Raw genomic sequence first — 17454 nt, 5'->3', positions numbered from 1 at the left:
AACCGAGGCAAACCTTAAAAAGCCATATAAATACTAGCTGCTATTATGACTATTATTTTCCCACCTTGAGGGCAAGGACTAGATTATTACTATTTTGTAAGATGTGGTTTAAACATACAGGACAAGTATTCAATATTTATTTGTTGAATGAACCAACCGAAATGGAAACAAAAAACTTTTTTTTTGTTCCCACCTTAGTTAAGCCTCTGTGTTATAACATGCCATTGAAAAAGACTGAGGACGCAAGTCAGGAGTGGAGGGTAAGTGGATTCTTTTATTCATGTGAGCTTTGGGGGGAAAAAGCAAGAACACTCACCGCCATGGGGCTGGATTCGGAATCGCAGTAGGTGAGCAGTTCATGTAACGTGACCCCGAATGACCAGACGTCAGAGGCGATATAAAATTTGCACTGAACTAAACACTCCGGGGCATACCTGCAAGGAAAGACAATATGAATCCTGTGATTTCTTGGGGTGAGAAATGGACAGACACGACTGATCACAAGTGAAATAGGACAGAGTTATTGGGAGTGGGGGTGAGTCCAGGGACCCTGCTCTGGGCTCACCTCTCTGACCCTCTGTCTCCTCATCTACACTCTTCATTTCCTTGGGGCTGGTGACTAGAGTGCTTTTCAAGCCTTCAAGAGTATATAAAGGTAAGTGACAGAACATCGGTACTTTCTGGATCCGCATTTTCACTGATGCCTGAGGTACCCCTCCCACTGAGCATGGGGCCACCCTTTTCTTTCAGGGATGATTTCCTAAGTGTAGAGAGGTCCCTAATAAGGAAAATCCATTCCCAAAGCAGGTCTGTGAATAGAAAGTCTGGCTGCCTGGGGCACTGAAAGGGCCAGCTTTTTCAGGGTCACACAGGCATCATGTGCCAGAGGCTTTACTGACAGGTCAGCTCTGTTCACCATGCAGCATTGCTCTATTCAATCTTAGCCAATGGTTTACTAAGCTCCTCTGACCAGTCTCAGACGGAAGAACCTTTACAAACAGCCAGGCTAATCCTAAAGCAAGGGATGGAAAAGAACCTTAGGTGAATCACTTCACTTCTATGGGCCTTAGTTTCCCCATCCGAAAAGGGGAACACCAGATGACCTCTGAGTTCCCTTCAAGTTCTAGAAATGGATGGAGGCATCTCTTATAGGACCCTCAGCCTTCCCAGCACAGTGGGGTCTTTGACAACCCCAAATCACCTCCACACTACAGGGATGAGTGTTCTCATCCATAGAATGGGGGTGTGAACAGTCCCCACAACATCGGAGTGGGGCAAGGCTCAGGCGACGTACCACCTGTGTGACTATCGCTGCCTGGGCTGCACTCCTTACCAGAAGACGGGACTGTCTCGGTCATCTTTCACCGTGTAGTATTCCTTGTCTGTTTCGATGGCTTTTGTCAGGCCAAAATCTCCAATCTTCACTCGGTGCTCATTCTCCACGAGGACATTTCTTGCTGCCAGATCTCGGTGGACATACTGACAGGACCCCAGGTAGTCCATCCCCTGAGGAAGGAAAAAGAGAGTGAGGCCCCCGCGACATCATCCCCAAAACGACCATCTCTACAGCCAGAAGGATTTTGTTTTCTGCATGTTTCTGTAACCCAGTAATGACACATCAGAGGAGTAGCCTGGCCGGGTGGGCACAGGGCAGACGTGGAGTCAGGAAGACCCGTGTTTGAATTCCGCTCCTGACCCTTCTTAGCTCTGTGACCCTGGGCATCAGTGAACCTTTCGGGACCTCCAGGCAACTCTCTGACTGCAGTTTAGAGAGGGAGCCTGGCTCTGCATCAGGGGAAGGCATTTGCACCCTGATAATGCCCTACACTGATAAAGCCCTGTGACATTAAGAGGACATGAAGACACCAAGTCATTTTGCTGAAATTTCATCTGCGTAGGGCTTCCTTCCCTAAGAAAGTTTAGTACTCTATCCACGAGGCCATGAGTCCCTGCTTCCCTCCAGTGGCCCTGGGTTCAAATCCCAACTGCTGCTCTGGATTAAGCCAAAAGGCCCCAGTTTCCTCTTGACTGCCTGTGAGCCCCTTCTCCCATTGGTGAATCCTTCCCAGAACTGCCATGTTGGGGAAGGGCCCCAGACCAGTAAACCCTGATCTTCCAGGCCAGGGCTACTAATTATTCAGAAGAATCCCTGCAGGCTACAGACTGACTTAGAAAATAACACATTTATAGATTAAGAAAAAATGTCCAGTTGTGTCTGAATCTCTCTGACCCTGTTTGGGGTCTTCTTGGCAAAGATCATGGAGAGGTTTGTGGTCTACTTCTCCTTCTCATTTTACAGATAAAGAAACTGTGGAAAACAGGAAGAAATGACTTGTCCAGGATCACACAGCTTGTAGGTGTCTGAAGCTGGATTTGAACTCAGGTATTCCTGACTCCAGGTCCGATGCTCAATGAACTATGGTTCCACCTAATTGCCTTTTATTAATACATCAACACATTAAAATCAGGTGATGCCTCAGTTTCCTCATTTGTAAAATGAGCTGGAGAAGGAAATGGGAAACACTCCAGTATCTTTGCCAAGAAAACCCCAAATGGGGTCATGAAGAGTCAGATAAGATGGAAAAATGATTGAACAACATTCCAGGAAACAGAATACTGGGCCTGCCATTCTTCAGTGACTTTGCTTACTCTCTGATGAAGAGAGTAAGCAAATAATGAGCCACCTCCCTTACCTTACAAATCTGAACCGCATACTTCAGCTGCTGTTTGAGGTTGATTTTGTTCTTATTCCTAGGAAGATATTCCTTAAGGCTCCCAGAAGGCAGGAACTCCATTATGAGTTTAATCCCATTTCCTCCTGTTTAAAAACAAACAAACAAACATGCACGAGAATCTAAGGTGAGAAATTGATTAACTGGCTTCAAAATAAACCATGAAAAAAGGAACCCGGTGATTAGGTTAGAAGTAAACTCTTTTAAAAAATGATTCCTTTTAAAGAAATTTTGCCAGTTATGAATACAGTGCATGTCCTTCAGACAGTCAAAGGCCACTGGAAGGTAGGGACTGAGTCTCAGGTACTTGAAGGAGATGCCTTGGTCTAGTGGAGAGTGTGGCCCCTAGAGGCAGGAAGGCCTGAGATCCAGTCTCCACTCAGATATTTTACGAGTCTTTTTACACTCCTTGACCTGTGAACCTCAGTTTTCTCATCTAAAGAATGAGTAGGATAATAGCACTAACCTCACAGGATCCCCGAGGATCAAAGGAGAGAAGAGATAATAGCCTGAAATGAGGTCTGTTGTCTTTGTAGGAAGCCCCTACCTGGCCCCAGGTGAATAGTGATTGACACAGACAGGTGCTGACTGTGTCTTGAATGAATGGATGACCCACAGGGGAGAACAACGAGAAATCCAGTGCTAACAGCTTCTCTCTCTGGGTTTCTCCTGTCTGTAGCTGGTCTATACCTAATGGTTTGTGTTGTGTCCCCTTCAGTAAACTGTGGGTTCTTTCAGTGTCTTCTGCCTTTCTTTGTGTCCCCAGCATTTAGTGAGGTTCCTGGTAGATAGTAAGTGCTTAATAAATGCTTGTTCACTGACTGACTAATTCACTGATATATCTCAAACCAAGAGAAGGAAAGTAGGACAAACCTATTTTTTACATTCTGTCCAATCTGGTAGATCTTGGCTGAGCAATACCCAGTGGCCCCCTGGGTTCATTAAGAATCTGGAACTGCCCAGGACTCTTCTCTTGCTTGGGGGAAGGCATTAAAAGGGCCGGATACTGAGGGGAAGCCTGCCGGCTAGAACAGCACTGGGCACCATTCCAGAGTGCTCTGGGCTCTGGGCTGGACACTGGTTTGGACAAGGCTTGGGTCTTGGGCAGGGAGAGGCCAGACAGAGCAGCAGTCCAGAAGACCGAGAGCCCACCTGGATTTTTGTCCTGTTCCAAGCACGAGGCTCAGCCGGCCCCACCCCCATCCCAATGTCCAGCCCTGACGTCATCATGACCAAGCCTCTCCCCACAGGGACACCCCTCGTACCGTCCTCTGTACAAATCCCTTTGTATTTCACAATGTTTTCATGGTAAAGGTTCTTCAGGATTTCAATTTCCTTCTTCAGGTCGGCTATTTGGTTGCCCCCACTCTCTGGCTTCAGAGACTTGACTGCAACCTGCTCACCAGTGTTGTCCCCTTCAGGGTCGTACCTGCAGAGTTCGACTTTCCCAAAGTGGCCCTGAGGGGCGAGACAGAAAGGGAAGAGGGGAGAGGGAAAGAGGGGAGAGGGAAGATGGAGAGAAGGAAAAAGGGAAAGGGAGAGGGGAGAGAGGGGGAGAAGGGGAGAAGGCAGGCTCAGATTCAAGCTTATCTGCTGTTGCTCATACACAAGATTCTATCTCCCACTTCCATGCCTTTGCACAGGATGTCCCTCATGCCTGGAATGCATCCCTTCTTCTCCTCTTACCTCTATTCTAGAATCTCTGACTTCCTTAACAATTCAGTTTCAATACCTTGTCAGAGCTTCTTAAACTGTGGGTTGCAACCCCATAAGGGGTCACATAACTGAATGTTGGGGTTGAGAAAAATTTGGCAAAAGTAAAAGGTTATGTATGCGTAATTTATATACCTAGATACCTGAGGTTGCGTAGAAATTTCTCAGGCAAAAACGGGTCACAAGTGGAAAAAGTTTAAGAAGCCCTTGGTGGGCAGTACCTGAATCAGGAAGACCTGAGTTCAAATCCAGTCTCACACACTTCCTAGCTATGTAAACCTGAGCAAGTCACTTGACCCCCAACTGCCTCAGTTTCCTGATATGTAAAATAGGAATAATAAGAAGACCTGCCTCCCAGGGTTATTGTGAGGATCCAATGAGATGATCATGGTAAAGCACTCAGCACAGAGCCTGGCACATGCTAAGTGCTTAATAAATGCTGAAACCACCCCCACCAAGAGTCCAGCTCCTCCATTTTTTAAGTGACTCTCCCAGGGTCACACAGCTAGTAGAAGTCTTAGTCAAGATAAGTACTCCACTCTTCCTGACTCCAGTTCTACCACTTCATCCACCGGCTGCCATCCCTAAGGCTATACTAGGGGTCATCAGTCACAGGACAGATTTTGTTGGCCAGTGGGACGTTTTTGGAGAAGGTGTGAGGCCTGGGTTCCAGTCTTGATGTTACCCATTGCTAGCTGGGTACCCTGAGGAGAGTCACTTAGCCTACTCTCCCCATCCTCACCCCCATGGTTTTTCTGGGTCCAAAATGGTGATGGATGAGAAAGCACCCAGAGGATGAAAAATGCTATCCCAGAGAAGGTGTTCTTAACCCTACTGTGAGTATACCTCTCCCAAGTCACGGATCCTCTTCAAGAACCGTTTTTCAAAATGGGTAGGATCTACCTCAGTTGTTGGTTGTTTGTCTGAAACAATATCTGGATCTAGAAAAGGACAAAAGAAAAGACAGTTTTCAAGCTAGTTGTTTTTTCCTATTTGGACACATGCTGAACAAGGATTCCAAGTCCCATGTGCTCATGGGTGCTAACATGCCCATGGCCAGCTTCCCGGATGCTTGCTTAGTGTGGCCAGAGTGAGGAAGGACTTACTCTGTTCTTCTAGCTTGTTGATGTCTCTCATGATGGCTCGGAAGAAGGGTCTCTGACTGGGGTCGTAGTTCATGCATTGAGTCATGAGGTCAGCCAGCTCCTTGCACGAGGGCGTGACAGGCATAACTCGACCCTCATAAAATCGTTCTTTCTGAAAGGGACAAAGAAGGCGGCCAGGGGTGAGGCTCTAGAAGCAGCAAAGACCCAAGGGAAGCACTTGCCCCCATTCCCTTGGGACGGAAGGTTTCATTCATCCATCTGTTACTCTTAATGCTAGCACCTTCTCTTGGAGACTGCCTCCCATATACCAATATATCTCCTGCATGTGGTAGGAGTGTTGTGTCTCTCATTAGAAGATGAACTCTTTGGAGGCAGGGGCTGCTTTTTGCCTTTCTTTGTACCCCTAGAACTTAGCATAACATCTGGTGCAAATGCTCATTGACCAAATCAGGTTTTGTGCCAAATACTTTCCCTTGAACCTCACAGGTGGATTTGGGATAGGGAAGCATTTAAAGACATCTCCAAGCCATACTACCACTTGCTTTTTATTCATCATCTCAGCTCCTTTCCCATGGGAACTTGGAATTTAGCTTCGGAACCACCCACGGTCTCATAGGTGAGCTTTTGCCTTATCTTGCCCAAATCCATACCTCCACCTCACTTCCCAGTCAATCTCTCCCTCTCTCTCTCTCTCTCTCTCTCACACACACACACACACACACACACACACACACACACACACACACACACACCCCTCCAGCTTTCCTTTACATGTTTTCTTCCCTCTTTAGAATATAAACCCCTCAATGACAGGGACAAGCCTGGCACATAGTAAGTCCACAAGCTTGCTTTCTTGGATTTGCAGCCGGTACATAACAACGCTTCATCCATCATCTATTTACCTCTGCCAGTGTCTTATCTTTCAGGGGGATCTCTCCATTGTAGCAGATCTCCCAGAGGGTTGTACCAAAGCTCCACTTATCAGCAGCCACGCTCAGGTTCTTGGAGTCGTCCACACACTCTGGTGCAATCCATGGGATCCGTTCTACGCACTCTGCCAAAAAAACACAGCATGAAATTCTGGTTTCTGAAATGAACATCCTGAAACTGATTTGGGAGGTCAGAAAAAACCAGGCTGAAACCCTGTCTCTGACACTCACTGGCCGTGTGACAAGGAGGGGCAGAGCCCAAGCTCTGTTGTCTGGAAACCTGGGGAAATACTGAGCGTAGCTCCTTCACAAGCTACAGGTAAATGGTTTTGAAAACTCACCATCACCATCATTATCACCAACACCTGAGTGAAATAAATACTCTTGAAATCTCTCCTGGTCTCAGGCCCACCCTAAAATGTAATTCCTCTTCTAAAGAGAGGGTCAGTATAATGACTGCATTGGCTCAGCCAGCTGAGCATTCTAAAAATTACAGCTCATATTTCTACTGTGCTTTGAGTTCACAAAGCACCATCCCCTGCATTATTCACAGGATCCTAGAATCCTAAAAATTGTTTAGTCCAACCCTTCATTTTACAGACCAGGAAAAAGAGACTCAGGGAGATGAAGTCACTTGCCCAAGGTCACATAGGTATCAGATGGCAGAGTCAGCATTCAAACCCAGGACCTTTGACTCACCTAGAACTGCTCTGTACTACACTGCCTCCCACTGAATCCTCATGGAATCCCTAGGGGTTTTTTTGTTTCGTCCACATTTGTGGTTTTGTTGTGGGGTTCCAATGGAGGTTGGTGCCTCCTCAGTGACTTACAATCTTAGGGTCTTGCATGGAACCTTTGCGAGGTAAAGTCACTTGTATGGGGTCACACAGCCAAATGTGAGCATGGCAAGTATTGAACCCAAGTGTTTCTGACTCTGGGCTCTACCTTTATCTCCTATACCATGCTGCTTCCCATGAGGTAGATGATGCCAACTATTCTTATCCCCATTGTACAGATGGGGAAATTGAGGTTAATGATTTTTTGAGGTACATACTTTTAGTTAAATGATGGAGCTGCAATTTGAACTCAGATATTCCAGTCTTTACCAACTCCATCTAGGAATCTTGACTCCCTCCTTGGAGGGGAGGAATAGAGGAAGGAAGTGATAAAGGGGAGAGGACTATGAAAATGTAGTGAAATGTACCATTTCATAAATAAGTTTACCCTTTGATTGGCAACCTCTGAACCAGGTAATCTTGGTACCAAAGGCAAACTAGTCTACAAGGAGACAAGAATTTCCCTGCTTTGGCATCTGTGCTCATGGGACCAGACATATAAGACATAAAAATGGCATCTGTCCATAGAGATGTGGGGAGTTCATATAGCAGTTACTCTCTATTTCATGCTATAATTATGGTCTATGTGTGTCAGATATTCTCTTCCAGGTTATAAGCTTCTTCTTTTTTCTTTTTCCTGTGGGGCAATGAGGGTTAAGTGACTTGCCCAGGGTCACACAGCTAGTAAGTGTCAAGTGTCTGAGGCTTCCTGAATCCAGGGCCGGTGCTTTATCCACTGTGCCACCTAGCTGCCCCCAGGGTATATGCTTCTTGAGGGCAGGAACCTTGCCATATTTCTCTTTGTAACTCCCCTAGGTCCTAAAGTAGTGCTCTGAACAGAAGTGCCTTCAATGCACCTGTTGTTTCATTCATTGTATGTGGAGCCCCAGCATCCAGCATAGCAATGCTCAATACATAGCACTTCAAAACTGCTCATTAAATTGAATTGAATTAATTGAATTCCAATCATTCAAATGGGTATACAAATGATTCAAATAGAATTAAATGGATTGAATTCAAATGATTTAGATTAATATATATGTGTACACAAATGATTCCAATTCAACTGAATTCAAATTATTCAAATGTATTATATATGCATAGAAATAATTCAAATTCAATTAACTGAACTGAATTAGTTGAAAAAATGGCCAGGACCTGACACATTTCCCAGCCTTGCTCTGTGCAGGTTTTCCCCTCAGTTTTTCTCTCTTCTGAGGCATCAGGGTGGTCAATGGGGAATCTGAACAGGGTAGTCAGCCTGTTCTCACTGTCTCCCAGTCATAGGCACCAGCCTGAGTCTCTGATTGCACCATTTCCGAGGCTTCTGGGCATTTCATGAGGGCCTCTAACAAGTCACTTAGTGCTCACTGAAAGGGCCCATGTGGTGGGTTACTGGGCTCAGGTTTGCCACCTCACTGGTCTACCATTTCCTCTTATGACACCATCCAGTTTAAACAGAGTCAGTAGATAAGGGAAGCAACAGTGACTTTCTTTTCTTTTTCTTTTTTTGTTTTGTTTGCAGGGCAACGAGGGTTAAGTGACTTGCCCAGAGTCACACAGCTATTGTCAAGTGTCTGAGGCTGCATTTGAACTCAGGTCCTCCTGAATCCAGGGCTAGTGCTTTATCCACTGCAGCGCCACCTAGCTGCCCTCAACAGTGACTTTCAAAATGAGCACAGCACAGACACGATTCCAGGAGAAGTTGTTGATATGATGTTTCTGGAGTCATCTCCTATCCCTCCAAAAGGAGAAAAAAACCAATACCCACACACACCCTGACAAGAAAGCTGAGCCAGTGCCTGGCAGACATACCCTGTCGAGAGAGCACGGTGATGGGGATGCCAGGGTCGCTGAGCTTGATGAAGGGGCTGCACTCACCATCCAGGCCCTCCCTGGCCAAGAGAACGTTTTTGGCACACACATTCCCATGGACTAAATCTTTGTCCTCCTGCAAAAGTAGAGAGAGCCCATTGGTGAGCAGGCCAACCCCTGTCCAACAATGAAGGCTGATTTCAGCTCCCCGGAAGAGAAAGTCTCCAGCAAGTCTTGGAGACATTCAAGCTCGACTCTGCAAACTCAGTTGTTGCTGTTTTTCCCAGAAGGTGCAGAATTGCTAAGCATCGGCAGTGATGTAGCCGAGTCAGGAAGGCACGTGGTCAAATCCTGCCTCTGATAAATGCTGGATATTTGACGATGGGGAGGGCATATCACCTTAGACCAGAAGGATCAAGAGATCGAAGACTTAGGGCTGGAAGGGGCCCGGAGGCTATTTAGTGCAACCACTTCCCTTCACTAAATAGGAAACAGAGACCCAGCAAGGAGCAAAGCTTCAGTTGCTATGGATGAGTTGTGGAGAAGGTACCAATCAGCATGGGTAGAAAAAACTCCTTACTGGGAACTCTCTAAACCAATGATCTCCCCAGCCCAGTCAGGTGTTAAAAATATGAAGATGAAAGAAGTCAAGGAATCTGCTCGCAGACATGGGAAATGGTAGGCATGAACTCGAAACCCAAGCTCCTGCTTGCATTCCCAGGTCCCTTCTACTACCCCACCATGTTCTTTTCTTTCTCTTCACCCACTTCCTCATGAAATGACTCCCATCTCCTGTACCAGGGATGTGCAACCCAGAGGGGAACATGCACAAACTCTGCTCATCCTTCTTGATCTCTTGGTGGCCCCATCTGACATGTGAGCATCATGTCTTCCTCCACTCTCTCCTCTCTGTTTCCATGAATGTGCTCCCTCTGGGTCTTCTCTTACCAGCTGACTTCTCCCTCTTACACTCTGTTCCTCCAATATCCTTCATATTATGCTCCTGACTAGGGGTCTCTGCAAAGACTCTGTCCTTGTCTTGTCACTTTACATTCCCTCCTGGTTATCTCCTCAGCTCCCTTTGGTTCATGCCAATGACTCACAGGTCAATCTTTCCCCTCCTCGTTGCTCTCCAGCATCCTAGTACCACATCAGTTTTTCAGTATCCTCACAGCTTCCTCCTTGCCATGTACTCTTCAGCCCAGTGTGACTGGGCCCCCTGGCCATTCCATGGATGAAACACTCTATCTTTCATTTCCAGGCATGCTCTCCAGCTATTTCCCATACATACCTGAAACACTCTTCCTCCTCTGCTCCAACCACTGACCATCCTGGGCTTCCATGAAGTCCCAACTAAAATCCCATCTTCTCCTGGAAGCCTTCCCCCAACTCCTTTTAATTCTAGTGCCTTCCTTCTATTAATTCTTTCCTATTTGTCTTGAATATAGCTTACTTTGTATATATTTATTTGCATGTTGTCTCCCCCATTAGATTGTAAACTCCTTGAGGGCAGGGACTATCTTTTGCCTCTTTTTGCACCCCCAGTGCTTAGCAGAGTGCCTAGCACATAGTAGGTGCTGAATAAATGTTTATTGATGGATTAATTGACCAAATACCTTTTGGAAATTTTAAACTGAATGTTCTATAGCTATCTTAAATTCAATATTGAAAAGAGAACTCATGTTTCACCACCCCAAAACCCACTACTCTTCCAAAATTTCCTATTACTGTCATTCCAATAACCCTGGTTTTAACTGGGTTTATCACCTATAGCTCCTCACTTTCCTTCATCCCATCTGATATCCAATTAATTTCCAAGGTTTACTGTTTCTACCTCCACAACATCTCCCTCTTCTCTCACTTTTCCTTCCTTCCTTCCTTCCTTCCTTCCTTCCTTCCTTCCTTCCTTCCTTCCTTCCTTCCTTCCTTCCTTCCTTCCTTCCTTCCTTCCTTCCTTCCTTCCTTCCTTCCCTCCCTCCCTCCCTTTCCCTAAATACAACCTCTTCTATGTGGCTTTTAAAGCCTTTCACAACCTGCTTCCAGCCAACCTTTCCTCGACTCATTGCCTCTAATTCTCCTTCATAAACTTTACAATGCAGCCAAATTGCCCTTCTTCCTGATTTTCATACATGGCACTTCATCTCCAGCCTCTGTGTCTTAGAACGGACCATTGCCTACACCTGTACTACTCTCCCTCCTCACATTGACCACTTATAACCCCTGGTTTCTTTTTGAGCTCAGCTCAAGTATCATCTACACGAGGCCTTTGCTGATCCTGTGCCCCTCCCCAGTCTATCTCCCACCTCGATAACATTGGATTTATTCTGTATATATTCCATGTGTTTTTTATGTATATGTGTTGTCTTTCTCCAATACAATGTAAGCCTCTTAAGGGTAGGCAGGAGGTGTTTCATGTTTGCCTTCATATGCCCAACGAATAGTAGAATGCCTGGTACAGAGTAGGCTCTTAAATGCTTATTGATTGATTGAAGACCAGAGTAAGAGTGAAGGGAGGGGGCAGCTAGGTGGCACAGTGGATAGAGCACCGGCCCTGGAGTCAGGAGTACCTGAGTTCAAATCCGGCCTCAGACACTTAACACACACTTACTAGCTGTGTGACCCTGGGCAAGTCACTTAACCCCAATGGCCTCACTAAAAAAAAAAAAAATTAAAAAAAAAAAAAGAGTGAAGGGAGAGATAAGGTCCTCCAAGAGCTTTTGCTAGAATGTCTGCATGACTGTCGTGTTGGGTTTGGCCGATGAGAAGTATCACTATGCTATAGGCAGAGCCCACCAGAAAAAAGACACAACACTGCCCAAACTCAATCTAGTCAAGCCCATAACTAAGACAAGGCGAATGGGGCTTTGCTTCAAGGTACCAACCTCCCACATTTCTTTTCTGTCCACAGCCCAACACTTCTTAGTTCTGGGCTGGATTTATGCCAAGGGAAACCACAAGGATGCTGCTCCCTTCCTGGGATCTCCCTCCACCACCTGCACCAGTGGGTTACCCAATGGAACTGCACCTGACTGGGGCAAATTGACCCCAGGATCATTCTGTTACACTGTATGGGGAGTGGGGGTAGAGGTGTGAGTATGAGGGATTTATTCTAGGTCCGAATTCTCTTCCCCTTTTATCTGCTTCCCCAGGTAGACTGACATGACTGACTTCTGGAGATGACACCCTGCCCCTGTCCCCTACCCAGCTGTGTGCCTGGCACTCAAATTCCTAGGGGCATTTCTGGATCTATCACTGAGGTTTCTCCACACATCCTCCCAGCCAGGTTCTCCTGACCATTCCCACCATGGAGAGAGATGCCCATGCCCAGGGCTTCTGTGCTGCATTGTGTTTTTTTCAACTATTCCCAATTTTTTTTTTTTGGTGGGGCAATGAGGGTTAAGTGACTTGCCCAGAGTCACACAGCTAGTAAGTATCAAGTATCTGTGTCTGAGGCCAGATTTGAACTCAGGTCCTCCTGAATTCAGGGCTGGTGCTTTATCTACTGTGCCACCTAGTTGCCCCCTGGGCCTAGGGATTCTGGATGCTGAATGCTTAGGAAGCCTGCTCAGGTTTGGTCTTACCAAGTAACTTAGGGCGCTGGCCAGCTGTTTGGCAACCTTGAATTTCCACGGCGTGGTAAGGAGTTCACTCTTCCGATGCATGAAGAGATCCAGGGGCCCAAACTCCATATACTCCTCCACCATGATGTCTGAGGGTACAGAACGACAGAGTGTGGCTGTGAGGATGCTGACTGGCCACCTGGGGCTATCACCAAATCTTCCCCCATCCTGATAATGCCTTCTCGGAAGACTCAATCAAAGCTGACATTTCTCTAGAGCTTAATGGATATTATCTCATTTCAGCCTCATAACAATTCTATAAAGGAAGTACATGGGAAATGACTGTCTCCATTTCACAGATGAAAGCAGCTCGGGTTGCTTCAGAGAGCTTAAGTGACTATCTCAGGGTCACGATGCTGGAAGTAAATTAGGGTGGCCTCGAATCCAGGTTTGTCTCCAAGTTCAGTGGTCTGTCTACTCTGCAAGCATACTGTCTCTCTGGAGTACAAGCTGACAAATGAACTCTGGGCAGAAGTTTGTGCTAGACTCCCCATTTCACCATTAAGTGATCTGACAATTGGTGCCTCAGTTTCTCCATATGCAAATTAAGAATAACTAATTGCCTTCCCATAACTCCTCAGGATAGTGTGGAGGTGATATAGATACAGCTGTGGAAATACAGAGAGAGAGACAGACAGAGAGACAGAAACAGAGAAAGAGGGGGAGAAATGAGAGGAGATGGAAAAGGAGGAGGAGGGAAGGAATGGAGGAGATGGGGGGCACAGAGCATGGGAGGGCCAGTCTCAGCATCCCTGTCTTTTGTTTATCTTTGAATATTTCATAAAACCATAGATTTAGAGGTAGAAGGGACTTATTTAGTCCAACTTCCTCATTTTTACAGATGAGGAAATAGGGCCCCAAAAGGGGGATTCTCTCTCTGTGTCTCTTTGTCTCTGTCTCTCTCTCCCTCCTCTCTCTGTCTTTCTTCATCTCTGTCTGTCCTTCCTTTCTCTCTCATCTCCCTCTCTAACCATTCTCTGTCTCTCTCTGTCTCCTTTTTCTTCCTCCTCTCTTTGTCTCTGTCTCTCTCCCCTTCCTCTTTGCTCTCCTTCTTTCCTCTCTGTCTCTCTGTCTCTCCCCTCCCCACCCACACACATCATAGCTTAGTAGTTAAAGGAGACTTCACAGGCCCTTGATCTGACAACTCCTTTTACAGAAGAGGAAACTGAAATCCAGGCAAGTGAAATGACTCGCTGAGGATTAAGCATGTACCAGATATCAAAGGTGGGATTTGAACCTAGGCCCCTTGATTCCAAATCCACTCTTCTTTCCCATTTATCAAATTGTCTTTTACTGATTCTTTTTGTTTTTACACATATTCGTTTCCAAATATATACCCCTTTCTTCCCCTAACCAGGAAACTATCTCTTATAATGAAGCACAAAAAAGGAGGGAAAAAGTCAATTCAATGGGCACATCAATTGTATCTGACAATGTATGCAATACTCCACATCCCTAGTCCCCCACCTCTCTAGTCTCCCTTTCTTTTTGGTGAACCCAGCAGAATGGTTTTCCTGAGTGCTGAAGAATCCCCCTCAAAGCACAAACTTACTCTCCACATCCCGGACACAGACGCCGTAGAGATACACGATGTGTTTGTGGGACACTTGTCTCATCATGCTGGCAGCCTCGAAGAAAGCCTGATTGGGAATTTGAGAGTTAGGGGTTGGGAGGAGAGAATTCCACTGATCACAGCGCCGGCCCTGGAACCCCAGGGGGAGCTGTGGTCATGGCTGCAGGAACCTTCCCCCTCCCCCATGAATCATGTTGTTCCTCATGACAACCCCCATCGTACACACACTCACACTCATACACACACACACACTCTCTCACACACACACGCATGCATACTCTCTCACACACTCTCACACATACACTCTCTCTCTCTCTCTCTCTCTCTCTCTCTCTCTCTCTCTCTCACACACACACACACACACACACACACACACACACACACACACACACACACACACACACACTGTTCTAGGATGAGGCTGCTGCCTAGTCCCAGGACATGAGGAAAGATCCTCACTGAGAGCCGAGGCTTCTTTAAACCCAGGGTAGGGCGAAGACACGGCATGTGGCAGATGGAGGTGGCCAAAGCCGCCTGGGAGAGCCTTGGAGAGGGTCCTTACCAGAGAGATGTCCCTGTGACTGGGGTCCAAGACCTTAAGAATCACTTTCATCTTCTTCTCATCAGAGCTGCCCTCATCATCCTTGTAGTCCAGGGTCCCTGAGTAGATCTGTGTCCGGGTGCCTCGTCCCATGTGCTCTCCCTAATGAAGTCACAGGACAAAGGAGGGAGCGCAGAAATTAGAGAAGGCTGGAGGTCCCAGGCTGAGCGGGACTGGAGGAGAAGCAAGGGTCAGAGCCAGAGGCGCCACCTGGAGGGCTTGAGAGAGCCCAGAACGCAGAACCCAGAATCCAGAACCCAGTGAGGACGAAGAGGCCTCAGCATTGCTAATTCCAAGATGCCTTGAAGACAAGGCTTCCACAGACAAAAGACCTCGTGAGAAAATAAATGTACAGCCAAGGGCATTGCCCACACCACCCTGACCCTCCATGCCTCTCTGTACCGTGAAATGACCAGTGACCTGAAGGAATAAAATTCCGACTCAATCCAACTTCCCACAATGCTCCCTAACTGTCCATTCCATGAATATGGATTAGGGAGGGGCAGAGGAGAGAAGAAGAATTTATAGACCACCTACTGCATTCCAGGCACTGGGCCAAGTGCTTTACAATATTACCTCATTTGATCCCCACAACAACCCTGAGAAGTAGGTGTTATTATTCCCATTTTAAAGTTGAAGAAACTGAGGCAAACAAAAGTTAAGTTACTTGCCCAGGGTCACACAGCTAGTAAATGCCTGAGGCTAAATTTGAACTCCCTTCTGAACCTTAATGGTAAAATGAGGGGGATTGGACTAGATGACCTCTAAGGTCCCTTTTACCTTCTACAGCCTTTCTGTGGACTGTCTGCCATCCTTGACTCCCTTGCTCCCTCTGCCCACCACGACTCCCACCTGACCAAGCTCAAAACCCGGGTCAACCGCACCATTGGTTTTCTCCGCTCAGACTCCAGGGGTGCTAAACAATACCTGGAGGAAGAGTTGAGCCATAATCCCATCATCTATCTCCACCAGGAGCCAACCATTAACTCTCTCTCATCTCCCATTAAGGAATTCAACTTGTTCTGTTTATCTACAGGGCAGATATTAAATGTCAGAAGCAGGAATCACACTCCAGTCTGGAACCCTACCTACTGCACCACACTGCCCCCTTGGTTTTGCCTAGAACAGGCAATCAATCTGTGTTGTTGGTTAACTGACTCTGTAAGGAGATAAAGGATCCACCAAGGCTCCAAAAGAGTCCTGTCCACCAATGAAACAAGTGTTTTTCTTTGCCCGACTTGCTTCATTTGGATATTAGCTGACATTTCTCATCTCCCATTCAAAGAGAAGGGCTTCCACCCAATGCCTCCTGCACTGAACGTCCTTCAAGGGTTATTGATCGAAGCTGCCTGATTTATGCAGGATTTGCTCGTGGTTTATGGGCAGTCATGTGCCTGCAGCATCCCAGAAATGCTCAATGTAATTACTGTCACTGAAATGGCCATTTGAACCAAGGGGAAGCTTTCAAGTGTTTGCATTCCTGAAAATCACCGGCCATCCCCAAGCCCACCAGAGGAACCTGGCCAAGGAATGAGGGCTCTTAGCCTGGGAGCGAGGAAACAGCTGGCTGTGTAGACAGAGCCTGAGTCCTGCTTTGCTGCTGACTAATCTGTGGGACTTTAGACAGATCGCTTAACTTCCCTGGCTTCCAGACTCCCTCTCTGTAAAAGGAGCGAGCGAGATGCCCATCCCTTCTATATTTCTGATTCCATTCTAGTGCTTTTTTGGGGGGCAAGGGGGGAACCCAGACTCGTGATTCCATTTACTCGCTGGGAACTCTCAGTGAGTCGACTCCCCCCAGTACAATGAACACCAAGCTTCCTTGCCTCCACACCACCCCCTCCCAAACTTTGCTTATATATTTTGTACATTTCTATATTTAGACACTGTCTCCCTTTACAGAACATCTTATGCTCCCTAAGGGCTAGAGCTGACTTTGAATCCCAAGTGCCTAGCACGGTGCCAGGCTTATTACTTTAGGTGTTTAATAGATTCTGGAAGATGGAATGATTGTGGTTTACACTTTAGAGAGTCTATTCGAGCTGCCCAGGGTCACATGGCCAGGAGGCAGGATGTGAACCTGGCCCTTCCTGATTTTAAGTACACTGTGTATGCTTCTCTGTCTCCCGTCAGTCTCTTTCTTATAATGGTGCAAAGTAAGCATATACATGTGCTCCTGCTGGTGTCATTAGTCCCCGTGGGACCTCTTCTTTGCATATGGAGAGAGCCATAAACTTGGCCCAAGGCTCACAGAGGTTCCTGGACTTGGAGCAGGAAGGGACCCCGGAGGTCATGTGGCCAAAGTCCTCGTTTTACCAATGAAGAAGAACAGGTTGAGGCAGCTGAGTGACCTGCCCAGTATCTGCCGAGTAAACGTCTCACAAGACAAATTACAAATTAGGCATTTTTAGTTAGGGCAAGATAAGTTAGTGCCTGGATCTAGGATTTCACTGATAGAGGAAACTGAGATGAAGAAAGTCCCTCCACCAACTCAGGTTGGCACCCCTCTGCTGCCTGGAGAGGGAAAGG

The 17454-nt window shown here is 46.8% G+C and overlaps 1 protein-coding gene across 3 annotated transcripts in view; it reads right to left on the bottom strand.

The window, feature by feature from the left end:
• Positions 1–17454, bottom strand: part of JAK1 (Janus kinase 1) — a 146089-nt gene that overhangs the window by 3194 nt on the left and 125441 nt on the right. For all 3 annotated transcript variants that reach the window (XM_043963458.1, XM_043963456.1, XM_043963457.1), the window contains exons 13-23: positions 14887–15027; positions 14304–14391; positions 12713–12840; positions 9132–9267; positions 6454–6605; positions 5552–5702; positions 5292–5386; positions 3998–4190; positions 2694–2818; positions 1334–1506; positions 317–434 (exon numbers count right to left, since the gene is read on the bottom strand). In XM_043963458.1, the coding sequence (XP_043819393.1) occupies positions 317–434; positions 1334–1506; positions 2694–2818; positions 3998–4190; positions 5292–5386; positions 5552–5702; positions 6454–6605; positions 9132–9267; positions 12713–12840; positions 14304–14391; positions 14887–15027 (1500 nt within the window). The remainder of the gene's footprint in view (positions 1–316; positions 435–1333; positions 1507–2693; positions 2819–3997; positions 4191–5291; positions 5387–5551; positions 5703–6453; positions 6606–9131; positions 9268–12712; positions 12841–14303; positions 14392–14886; positions 15028–17454) is intronic.

The sequence above is a fragment of the Dromiciops gliroides genome, chromosome 4 (assembly GCF_019393635.1).
Source record: "Dromiciops gliroides isolate mDroGli1 chromosome 4, mDroGli1.pri, whole genome shotgun sequence".
NCBI classification, from domain to species: domain Eukaryota; kingdom Metazoa; phylum Chordata; class Mammalia; order Microbiotheria; family Microbiotheriidae; genus Dromiciops; species Dromiciops gliroides.
This window is presented reverse-complemented; position numbering and strand designations above follow the sequence as displayed.